Source organism: Manacus vitellinus, unplaced genomic scaffold (assembly GCF_001715985.3).
Source record: "Manacus vitellinus isolate BGI_N305 unplaced genomic scaffold, ASM171598v3 scaffold_47_pilon, whole genome shotgun sequence".
In the NCBI taxonomy this organism is placed as follows: Eukaryota; Metazoa; Chordata; class Aves; order Passeriformes; family Pipridae; genus Manacus; species Manacus vitellinus.
Window position 1 is genome coordinate 2,897,150 of NW_021940585.1, and position 11,652 is coordinate 2,908,801.

Sequence of the window (11,652 nt, forward strand, 5' to 3'; positions counted from 1 at the left end):
CGTGCATCTCAGCTTTCACACCCTCTCCCTGCTACTTCCCATTGCTTCCCACACCTTCCCTCGCTTTTTCCAGGAAAATATGGCACCCTCTGAACATGACAGGCTTGGCTGTCATACCGATTTCCAGCTCTCTCTGAAAACATCACCCGTGCTATGAGTGTTCTTGTCAGGCCGAGAAAGGTCCAAGTAAAAAGTGTTCTTCAGCCACCTCAGGGCCTCAACTGGAATGGTGCAACCTGGATTAAGTTGGGTGTTGGAATTTAGTGCAGTGCTCTTCAACATCCTCTGAGGTGCCTCATTTGCCACAGTGACTGCAGAGTGATTATCTCCAGTGATAAGTGGCAGCTTTGCACATCAACTGGGGTTGACCTTCTCGGACTTGTAAAACTGTGGCTCGAAAGAGGAAGCAGTTAAAGCCTTTATTTATGAGTTGCTGGTGAGCAGGAGTGTGGAAGCTTTTCCATTTTTTTCCTTCAAAACAGCCTTCCAGAGCACTTCACTGCCACGATGCTGCTGAAGGGAAGCTGTGAGCTTCAGGAGATGTCTCCAGAGAGGAGAACAGCTCCTGGGTGCTGAGGAGTTTGCAGCTCTGTGGGAAGGCAACACTTGATTTGCTGCCCGAGCACGGAGGACGCGAGATACTGAAAGAAGTTTGCACCTTGGAGTCACTGGAACGACTGAGCAGCAGCCACTGAAGACAAATCCCACGCGGGGTTCTCCATGCCCGGGTCTCCTCCCGCAGCTCAGGCCAGGGTGGGAGCACCATCATGCCAAACAACAGCCTGGCACTGAGCAGCCTGGACGGCATTTACATCGGCACCGAGTGCTTGGTGGCTTTGTTTGCCACTCTGGGCAACGTCCTGGTGATCTGGGTGGTGAGGCTGAGCTCGGCCTTCCAGAACACCACCCTGTACTTCGTCGCGTCGCTGGCGCTGGCCGACGTCGCCGTGGGGGTGCTGGTGGTGCCCCTGGCCATCGTGGTGAGCCTGGGCATCCCCCTGCACTTCTACACCTGCCTCTTCATGTGCTGCCTCATGGTGGTTTTCACCAACGCCTCCGTCCTCTCCCTCCTGGCCATCGCCATCGACAGGTACCTGCGAGTGAAGCTGCCGACCAGGTGAGTGCTGCACCTCCACGCTCCCTGAGATGAGTAACAGGATGATGCCACTCCCTTTTCTGCTTTATCTGGACTACTTATATTAGTTAAAGATAGACAAGAAAGTAGCCTGGCCTTTAATGCCCCTTAAAAATTATTACACCACAAATTATTATGTCGCCTGCGGTGTAATAATTAGTGCCATTTTTGTGCCACTACAACTCTGCAGGCTGGTTTGTTTTGATTGTCATGGAAGGATTCAGCAGGCTGAATCAATGTAAAATCCATCTAATAGTTATTATTAGTGTTTCTGAGGCAGGTCTTGTAAATAAAATTCCATTTAGCGTTTGCTGAAAACACAGAAGTAGTAACAAACACACTAAGGGTTAGCTTAGGTCATTCACCCTTTATATTTGAGTGGAAAAGCACATAAACTAAAAATGCAAAGCATAACCTCAAGCATCAAAGAAATCATCATTTCAAGGGAAAGGGCCTATGAAATTGAAGAGCAAAACGTTTTAGTACTTCAAGTGGCATAAAAAAAATAGACGAAGGTACATCCAAAGAAGGTGAGAAATAAGATGGAATTGCTAATAGCAGCAAGGCAGTATCTTGGCAAGAGAAGCACTAAAATCATAGTGAAACAATAAATAACATGGATGAAAACATCCAGTTTAACAGGGGAAGTTAAGCCCAATTCTTACTGATGCTGCAATGTAACTGTTACAAATGTAGGGTTGGGTCTTGCCTCAAGATAAGATTTGTTTTCACCCCCTAAAGAAAAAAAAAACCCAAAAAACTAATGCTCCATTTTCTGATAATGAAACTTTAGTATCTGAAGGTGTGAGTGCTTGAAACCATCCTTTACTCTTTTAAACCCTCCCGTTTAACACAGCCTGGGTTTTCTTCCCCCACAGGTATAAAAGAATCACTACAGAGAGAAGAGTTTGGTGGGCACTGGGGCTGTGCTGGGCTCTGTCCCTGCTGGTTGCACTTGTCCCCATGTTTGGCTGGAACAAGTCAAGAGACTCCAACTTCCCCCGGTGCCGATTCGTGTCCGTGATGAGCATGGATTACATGGTGTATTTTGGCTTCTTCACGTGGATCCTTGTCCCCCTGCTCATCATGTGTGCCCTGTATGCTGAAATCTTCCACATCATCAGGACAAAGCTGAGTCAAGGCACAACCAGCGTGAGAGGGGCTGGAGCTTTTTATGGGCAGGAGTTCAAGATGGCCAAGTCTCTTGCGCTCGTTCTCTTCCTGTTTGCAATATCCTGGTTGCCTCTGTGCATTATAAACTGCATTTCCTATTTTTACCCTGAGGCTCAGATCCCCCAGTTTTGGATGTACTTGGGAATCCTGTTATCCCACGCCAATTCTGCCATGAACCCCATTGTCTACGCCTGCAAGATAAAGAAGTTCAAAAGCACGTACCTTTTGATTTTAAGGACCTATATCCTGTGCAAAAAACCAGACCCGGCTCTTACAGAGCAAACAACAGACCCACCATCATAAATTAAGACTGTATAGACCAGGCAACTGATAAACCACTTGGCTTTGCTAAGGAACTCATGAGAAAATGAAGCAACATGTAGATCTGAAGGTTACCCTAAAGCTGTATGTCAATATATGTCATTGTATTATATCAGTCCAAAATACAGAAGGAAATACTGTCTAGTGTCAAGGGGGTTTTTTGTTATTTTTAACATAAGGGTTGGAAGAGTTGACTGAAAAACAGGCTAAATGTGTTCCTTGCTGTTTGTAATCCAGCAGCTCACAACCTCACTGACTGTTTTCACACCTTTTGTCTTCTCTGTCCATTTAGACTAAAACTTGAGTCTGGTCAACTTGTGCTGCAGCCAGGGTTGACACATTGTCATGAATAATAATAATAACTATTAGATGGATTTTACATTGATTCAGCCTGCTGAATCCTCCCCTGACAATCAAAACAAACCAGCCTGCAGAGTTGTAGTTGCCTAGGATGGCACAAAAATGGCACTAATTATTACACCACAGCTGACACAGCCCCCTTTTAAGGAACATGGGTCAAACTGAAAATAGGTCATTAAAGGCCAGGCTACTTTCTTGTCCATCTTTAAATAATAAAAGTAGTCCAGATAAAGCAGAAAAGGGAGTGCATCATCCTGTTACTTATCTTAGAGAGTGTTGGCATCTGTCCTGAGACCAGACATCTCATTTCTTATCTGATGCAACCCTTGTCCCAGGCCAAAGCTCTGCCTCCTTACACAGTTCAACTCGATAGATAAACAAGCCAAAGGAAGGCACTGCACAAGTACATCAGAGTTTGGTGCATGATCTCTAATGATCAGTGATGGGACCGATTGCTTTCAGCAGAAAAACAGGTCCCACCTCTCGAGCAGGAAATTATTCTTGAGAACGATGCACAGGGGGGACTTTGCTGATGTGTTTCTGGGGAACTGAGGAAAGAGGGAGCAACATTGCACCAAATTCCTGGCAGGCTGCCTGCCAAACTCCAAGGGAACAAGGTACAAGGATTGGGAGGAAGAACAAGAGAGGGGACTGAGAGCAGGGGAAGTCATCCTGCCTTCTGAGAACAAGCTCCCTGGCCCTGCTCTGCCTTCTGATGTTGCAACCAGATGTCAGCTCCAAAATGCCAGGGAATATCACAGGCACTGCTGTCCCTGCATCCTTCACAGCACCATTTAACCCCTGAGCTGTTTCCACTCACCCTCCTAGAGCTGGACAATTAATACTGGACACAGACACACTCAGACACATTCCTGATGTGAAAGCTTGTCCTGAGGGAGAGAAAAGTGCAAACACTTTGAGCAGAAACCTCCTGAAACAGTGAAAATGGGAGAGCCAGAAACAGAGGACACAGAATCCTCTGTTCTGATTAGCAGATGCACTTGTCACAAATTCCTGGAGCTACAGGAATTTTATTTAAGAGTTTGCTGGTGGTTGCCATTACAAGCTGTGCATGACCCTACAGAGCTCTTGGCACAGGAAAGGGAGAGACAGAGGGATGCTCTGGGATGAGTTTGGGGCTCAGCAGCAGCCACACAACAAAGAGATTCTGTGTCACCCTCCAAGGGCTGTGCCACACTCAACCCCCCAGGTACACACCCACAAGGGCTGTGCTGGGGTTGGCAGCATTTCACAGTGGACATGGAATTGTTGTGCTGAGTCTCAGTGAGGAAACACCTGCATGAAAACCCAACACCCCCGAGCTGGGCTCGAGGAGGGGGAAGCCTGTGGTGAGCCACCTTCCCTTATTTTTCTAACTTACTGGTGTGGGGGAGTAACCTTTGTTCAAGCCAGGTAAATCTTCAGACCTTATTTCTCTCTGTTATTAATTTTAAACAAAAATTGAACTAAATTAAAAAACACCGTGCACAAACACACTTATGAATCTCTTCACAGCTAAAAATACTAAGGAGTAATATGGTATTTTTCTCTCTTAAATAGAACTTAAAGAAACTGCCACGACTGAGAGGAGAGCAGATAACAGCAAAGCAAAGACCACGGGCTGTACCGTGGAACAGTCTGTGGCCTGACCCACACACCAGATTTCAGAACATAGAAGTGTTTTAGCCACACTTTTTCACGTGGTCCCCTGGACCTCCAGCAGCTGCCGGGAGGAGGAGACAGGACAACCCACCGAGGGTGGCAGAGGGGGGCTGGAAAGGCACCAGAGCCCCGCGTTTAGGCGGAATTAAACCCGGCTTGGTGCTGCCATCAGGTGGCACATCCAGCATCGCTCCTCTGAAGCCTCTCAGATGTTTCGGCCGCAGCTCACAGGAGTTTGTAGGGCTCTTGCCCTGCCCCAGAGATCCCTCCGGAGGAGTGTGTGAACAGCACACATGCAAATATCAGCGTTCTCAGAAAACAGAAGTACCTGCAAGAGTCTGGCACTCTCTGGTGACCACAAACAAGGAGGTTTCTGAGGCCCCGAGGGCTGAGCCAGCAGGAAACATCCCTCCCATTCAGCCTTGAGCAGTTGGAGATCCCCGAACTCCCCGGGGACAACAAACCTCCCATCCGTGGGAACGTGCAGAGGAGCTTCTCTGTGGCTGCTCAGAGTCACTCCTGGTAACTTATTCCCCAGTTGACGATGAAGGGATGATTTTTCCCTCTTTACAACGTGTTTAGAACATTGTGAGTAATAACACATGACTGAGAGATTTTGGCTGTCACACTGTGATGGTTCATTGCTTTTACGGGACTCGATCTGGAAGCAGCATTTGCACACAAATATTTCATTATCATCTCTTCATTAACAGAAAATAACTAATCAGAGCACTTGGCAATCAAAAAAAATATGCCAAGTGCCATGGCTGGTGACAGAAAAGGGAAACACAAGGGCCCAGACGTGGATAGGTGCAGTTCTCTTTGGTGGCTCAGTAACAGAAACTTTACAAGTGCAGGGAGATTTCTGCAGATGAGGAAATACTGTATTAAAAAAAAAACAACACCAAACCACCTTCAATTTGCCCACAACCTTTGGCAATCGGTTTGGAACAGGAGAGCTGCATTTTCCCTTGTAACTATAAAAAGAGCTGATGTTACAGATGGCAGTGCTGGCAGCCTCAGGGCACTGCAGGCCTTGGTGTAACGTTCTGGTGGTTTTTGATGTTCAGAAAGTGGAAAAAACCATTTTTATTTCTCTTGGAACTTCATCATCACACAGCCAGTGGTGTCTGACTCCGCTGGAAGACCAGAGTGCTGTAGGTAACCTCGTTCTGAGGATGGGAGAGAAGCCACAAACATTAGAGTGTTTAAGCACTGCCTGTCAGCAGGAATTTACCACTTTTAGTTTGTCCTCAACACCACACACCACAAACAGTCTGTCCTTACACGTGGGAAATTAATATACACTAGGCTGGTTTGTGCCAGTGGTTAGTCAGTCTCAAATTTACCAAAGAATTAATATCACAAAGGCAAACTGCAGAAATCCTTGCCTTTTAAAAAGATTTCTCCTAAACTGCCTAATCAGAGGTTTAGTTAAACCCTTGAAATACATGGAAAGTATAATATGGTGTTTCAGCTCTGTATTTTTCCTCCTACTGTCCAGGAACCTCCTCAGTACATCCCTATACTTCTATAAACACAGGCTGAAGCCTTGGATGCCCAAAACAAGCCCTTTTCCTTAGTCAAAAGAACTCCTGACTAACACTCAAGTCTCTCAAGCAAGTGACTTTTCTCCCTCCCACCCCCAAATTAATATTCACCACCCTGTCAAGAATGTGAAGTCTCTGCATCAAGGGTTAGAAATAACAGTTGTGACCTTTACCTGGGTGTTCCTGGCACATTCTCCAGGTGCTGTTTGCTGGAAGCAAACTTCCCCTTGGAAATTTTGGTGGGATTTCTTGCAACCTGGGAAGGAGAGGGATAGCAGCCTCAGCTGTCTGTGTTTGGAGAGGCTTGGTGGTGGGTGACAGACACATAACCTGTAAAATCTGTCACAGACCTGCCCTGCAAAGTGGGCATTTGGAGCTGCCAAGTCCCTGCCCACCTGCTGGAAGTGGCCAGGATGAAAGGGACTGAGAATTTAGTGTGGTCAGGGTTGGGATGAGAAAAACCCACGACCAACAGAAACCTCCCCAGCTCATCAGTGGTCAAGTTAATTCTCCCACGAGAACAGCCCCTGAGGAGTTATTGGCAGGGGTGACCTGTTCATCAACGCAGGAGCTACTCCAGGCAGACACAATTTTAAAATTTCAAAGTAACTTCTGTAGGTATCACCACTCTGCTGTTACTCCCTCCTCTGTGCTACTTACTTTTTCTGGAGAGGTAGATGATGGCAAAAACCAGGACAGTCAGGAGGATGCCAGAGATGAAGGCCAGTGCCATGTACAGTATTTCACGACTGTTCATACACAGAAAATCGTGTCAGAAGCCCCAGTTTTAACAGAGGTGTTGGAGCATCAGCAGTGCTCAAATTCACCAAACTTTATGGAGTGTTAACACATTTATCCCAAGCAGCATGAGATGAAAAGGTCCATATCTGCCTTAAGCATCACTAGTGCACAGACTAGGAAATTGCAATGAACTTTTTAAACCCCCAGGACATCAAATATCTGACATAAACCCCCTCCCTTGCAGAAGGAGGCTGCAGTCTCAGGGTTTGGAGGCAGGAAATAAAGGTGGAGCATTTACCTCTCAAACCAGCATTTAACTTGTGAAGCTTCTAATTCAGTGTGGACAGTGGTGTGGACAGTGGTGGGGACAGTGGTGGGGACAGTGGTGTGGATGGTGGTGGGGACAGTGGTGGGGACAGTGGGAGTAGTAGAAGTGGGTGTAACTGGAACAGAAAAAAATAAATAATCAAAAACTGGTTTTAAAACATATAAATTTCTCCAAACAACAAGAACCACATTCAGGCACATGTCTGCCCAGGGCAGTGTTATTTTGTGTATAATTCTCTCTATCAGGGGGCTGAAAGTGGAACCACCAGACAGGAAAATGCAGTTGTTCATGTCATTACTGTCTCAGGGCAGCCTCTGGCAGCCATGCAGTTCTTCCACACACCCCCACAGCAGCCCTTGGGTCAGGACAACATCAGTTCAGGCAAGAACACTGCAGCTAAAAAAAAACTGCCTAAAAACTAAAATACCTGGTTGTGAGGAACGGCCTCCCATTCTCTCCAAGCACTAATGGACAGGAAGAGAAGCTGAAAGGAGGGGAGGGAAAAAATTTGTATTTATATATACAGGTATGTAAGCAAAACAAACCTGTCGCCCTCTTTTAACTCGAAGACTTGATTTAGTTTTTATCCATTTTTTAGGAATCTTATAAAACTGGCACAAAGCCACACAACCCCAGCAGTTCCTCAGCATCAATCCTGCTTCCCAGTGTCTTGCTCCTGGCACACGTGGTCACTACGCCCTGATAGGCACGTTGCCTTCTTCCCCCAAAAATGGAGGATATTTAAGACTTAAAAAGCACCCACAGGATTATTTTTGCAAGAGCTAAAACCCAGTCCACTTTATGACTGTTTTCATAATCAGCAGCTCTAAAAAATTCCCTCTTGATGTTTTCCTTTCTCGACTTAAATTGACTCTTCCCACCAAGGCAGGAACAGTAAGTTTCTTCCCAAATTTGGGGCTGGAATCTTGAAGAGAGGGCTAAAAGATAGGGAGTCTTAAAGACAGTCTACTACAAAATCCCTACCCTGGTATTTCTCACCATGTGGGTTTGCAATATGCGTGTTGTGAATAATGTGAAAAATATCACAACATGAAAATATCACATGAAAATATCACAACATGACAATAAACTCTGCTGCTGCCACTTTTCCTACTGCACCCCGTTGTTGCCCACATTGCAGAGGACTCAAACCATGAAGAGCTCCCAGTTTCCAACCCCAAAGCTCCCAGTTTGTGTTTGCAAGAACTAAAGGAACAAGAAATGATACAGCTCCACCTTACCTCCCACCATGGAGAACTCCCGGGGTGCCAGCACACCAGTTCAGCCACTTGGCTTTGTGCAAAGAATCTGTCACACCAGCTAAAAGCTCCAATGTCATTGGGACGTGGGGTTACAAAAATGTGGAAGTTGAGCAACTTCACTTTTCTTATTTAAATTATCACAAGACAGGAAATTATGCACCTGCATTCTCTGGAACTGTTGAGCTAAAAAAAGTAAGGCAGGTTGAGTTTAGACTGGCTTAAAAGTCAGGTTCTGACCCCCAAAAAACACGGTTTTTTGTGCTGTTGTATTGGAAAGTGGAGAAAATTCACTTTTCCCCCACTGAGAATTGCAGCAATTCTTAAAGAAGTGGGTACTGGGCACACCCCACTCTGCTCACTGCAGTTCATGTACTAAATAAATCACTGCCCAGCACACAAAGGATGAACTTATACAGGTCAGTGCTTTGCTCAGCTGAGATATTTGAGTTATAACAAAATCCTGCAGGGAAAAGTTTCCTTTGGAAAGAAAATGGAAGAGGTTTATTCTGTGTGTTTTATCATAACAGACATGGAATTATTTCTCTTGATGCACAAGGAAAAAACCAAACCAACAGCTTTTTTTTTTCCTGTGAAAATCCAGAAAAATCCCACCCTCTAAACTCACCCATTTCCCTGTTTTAAACTTAATCTGAAGTCATGTTTTCCGGTAGCTTTTGACATATTTCCTGCCAGATCACTCCTTTCCCAGAACCAGAACACTTTCATCACTACACAAAGCTCTGTTGTGAAAAAGGGGTTTTCAGCTCATTTTGAGAACAAGGACATTCATTCTGAGGCACTCCAAGCCCAGGACCAGGTCAAAGGCAGCACAAATCACTGATTTTAGAACGTTTGCAATGACAGCAGGTATCTGTGGGTTGTTATCACAGAGAATTCTAACCCAGAGATCAGTCTGAGCACCAGAATTTGTCTCTGTGAAGTTGTGTATCTGATCTCTGCAAGTGTTCATGGCCACACCAGGAATCCAACACACACTGTGGCTGCAACTAATCCCCCCCTCTGAACAGCAGTGCTTGGTGTGACCCATCCAGCGACTCCAAACACAACCAGGCAACGACTGTTGGGAGTGAAACACGGCAGAGGGGTTGGGTTTTGTTTGTTTAATGATGGTTTAGACTCATAGTTTCCACCAGCAATGTACTGAGACATGGCAGTGGGCTCGGATGAGGTCACACTGCTGCGTGTGCGCCCTTGGACAGCGCCTTCAGGTCCAGGATGCACTTGGCAATGCTCTCCTTCTGCTGCAAGAGAGGGGAAGACAGCTGTCAGCACACATCTCAGGCAAACTAGATTTTTAGTGCATTTTAGATCATCCTTTTTCACCCCCCTGAGTTACAGATTTAAAGGGATGTAATGAAATCAGAGATTACATCCAAACAAGGACCTGCACTGAAGCAGGAATGGAAGTCGTGGAATCCCAGAATGGTTTGGGTTCAGAGGGAGCTTAAAGTTCATCCAGTTCCATCCCTGCCATGGGCAGGGAACACCTTCCACCAGCCCAGGTTGCTCCAAGCCCCATCCAACCTGGCCTTGGACACTTCCAGGGATGGGGCAGCCACAGCTGCTCTGGGTAACAAAAGCACACAGTGCTGGGAACTTGGTTTTGTTCTGTTTCTTTCCTTAAAAGCAAGGACATCCAGAGCCCACCTGCAGGCCTTGATCTGCCAAGGTCCTACACAGAGAACTTTGAGTCCCCTGCCCACTGAGCTGCACATCTCATCACAGCTCAGCTCTGAGCTGCAGCAACAAATGCTACACACAATCCTAGTTTAAATCCCAGCAACATAAGCACCTGGTACCCAGGAACTGGGCTCCTTAGCTCTTCCTCAGCAGCAGGAATGTGCTGCAGCCACATCTGGAAGTCACCCAAGGACACCCATCATCTCCTGGCTTAAATTAGAATCCTTTGTAGCAAATCTTTGTACAGACTAAACCGTAAAGCAGATAAAAACCAGCAAATACCTGTTGGGGTGTGATGCTCTGAATAACGTTCTTCTCCACCCACTGAATCATGTAATCCTGTTCCTTCTGCCTCTTTAGGGTCTGCAGGGCCACTTGGTAGTCCAGCCTCTTCTTCACCTCGTTGTACACCATCATCATCCTCTCCCGGTAGTTGGCTTCCAGCAGCATGGCAACGTTATTCTGCACAAGCAGATGAAGGCAGGAGGTTAATGTTTAGCAAGAACACAAAGCAGCAGCAGAACATGTTCTGTAGCAAAAGGGACAGAATCACAGGATGGTTTGGACTGGAAGACACTTTAAAGATCATCCACTTCTACCCCCCTGCCATGGGCAGGGACACCTTCCACTGGCCCAGGGTGCTTCAAGTCCAGTCCAACCTGGCCTTGGACACTTCAGGGATGGGACAGACACCACCTCTCTGGGCAACCTGTGCCAGGGCCTCCCCACCCCCTGAGTAAACAATTCCTTCCTAATCTCTAATCCCACCCTTCCCTTGGTTTGAAGCCATTGCCCCTGTCCTGTCACTATCTGCCCATATAAAAAGTCCTTCTCCCTCCTCTGAGTCTCTGGGTCAGGTGGTGGAAGTGGCCCTGTGTGCAACACACAGACAGCAAACAGTCTGTAACCTGCTGGGAGTACAAGAGGCTCCCAGATTGGGCAGGGCAGGCTGCAGGGGGGAGGGCAGCAGAGCTGGCACCACCTACCCTCTTTGCATCAAAGAGGTAAGAGCGGCCCTCGACCCGCCACTGCTCCTTCTTCTCCTCCTCAATGGCCTTCTGGAGCCCCTCGATGGCCTCGTTCTTCACAGCCAGAGCTTTGGCTACTTTCTCCTGGAAGAAGCAGCAAGAAACACCCTTCAGAATGAAAGTCAGGCTGAAGGAAAACAAACTGCAATTAACTTCTGGAATGGTGCATTAAGATTTGAGAAATGTCTGTGTGAACTGCCCTGCGCCAGGGCTGAGGTTCCAGGGCGGCAAAGCAGAGTTTAGAGTTCAAAATCACAGAATCCCAGGATGGTTTGGGTTGGAAGGGACCTTAAAGCTCATCTCATTCCACCCCCTGCCATGGGCAGGGACACCTTCCACCAGCCCAGGTTGCTCCAAGCCCCGTCCAACCTGGCCTTGGACACTTCCAGGG

General features: G+C 46.9%; 2 protein-coding genes across 2 annotated transcripts in view; one reads left to right on the forward strand and one right to left on the reverse strand.

Annotated features, from left to right (window-relative positions):
• The first annotated feature begins 491 nt into the window (after positions 1-491).
• On the forward strand, positions 492-2,644 carry ADORA3 (adenosine A3 receptor). Its single transcript, XM_008923780.4, has 2 exons — positions 492-1,117; positions 2,014-2,644. Exons 1-2 carry the CDS (start codon positions 768-770, stop codon positions 2,609-2,611), a joined length of 948 nt encoding a protein of 315 aa, XP_008922028.2. The 5' UTR covers positions 492-767; the 3' UTR covers positions 2,612-2,644.
• Positions 2,645-9,638: 6,994 nt separating this feature from the next.
• The window catches only part of ATP5PB (ATP synthase peripheral stalk-membrane subunit b), a 3,637-nt gene continuing 1,623 nt past the window's right edge, over positions 9,639-11,652 (reverse strand). The window contains exons 4-6 of the mRNA XM_029962535.1: positions 11,220-11,345; positions 10,516-10,695; positions 9,639-9,794 (exon numbers count right to left, since the gene is read on the reverse strand). Of these exons, the coding sequence (XP_029818395.1) occupies positions 9,723-9,794; positions 10,516-10,695; positions 11,220-11,345 (378 nt within the window). The 3' untranslated portion in view covers positions 9,639-9,722. The remainder of the gene's footprint in view (positions 9,795-10,515; positions 10,696-11,219; positions 11,346-11,652) is intronic.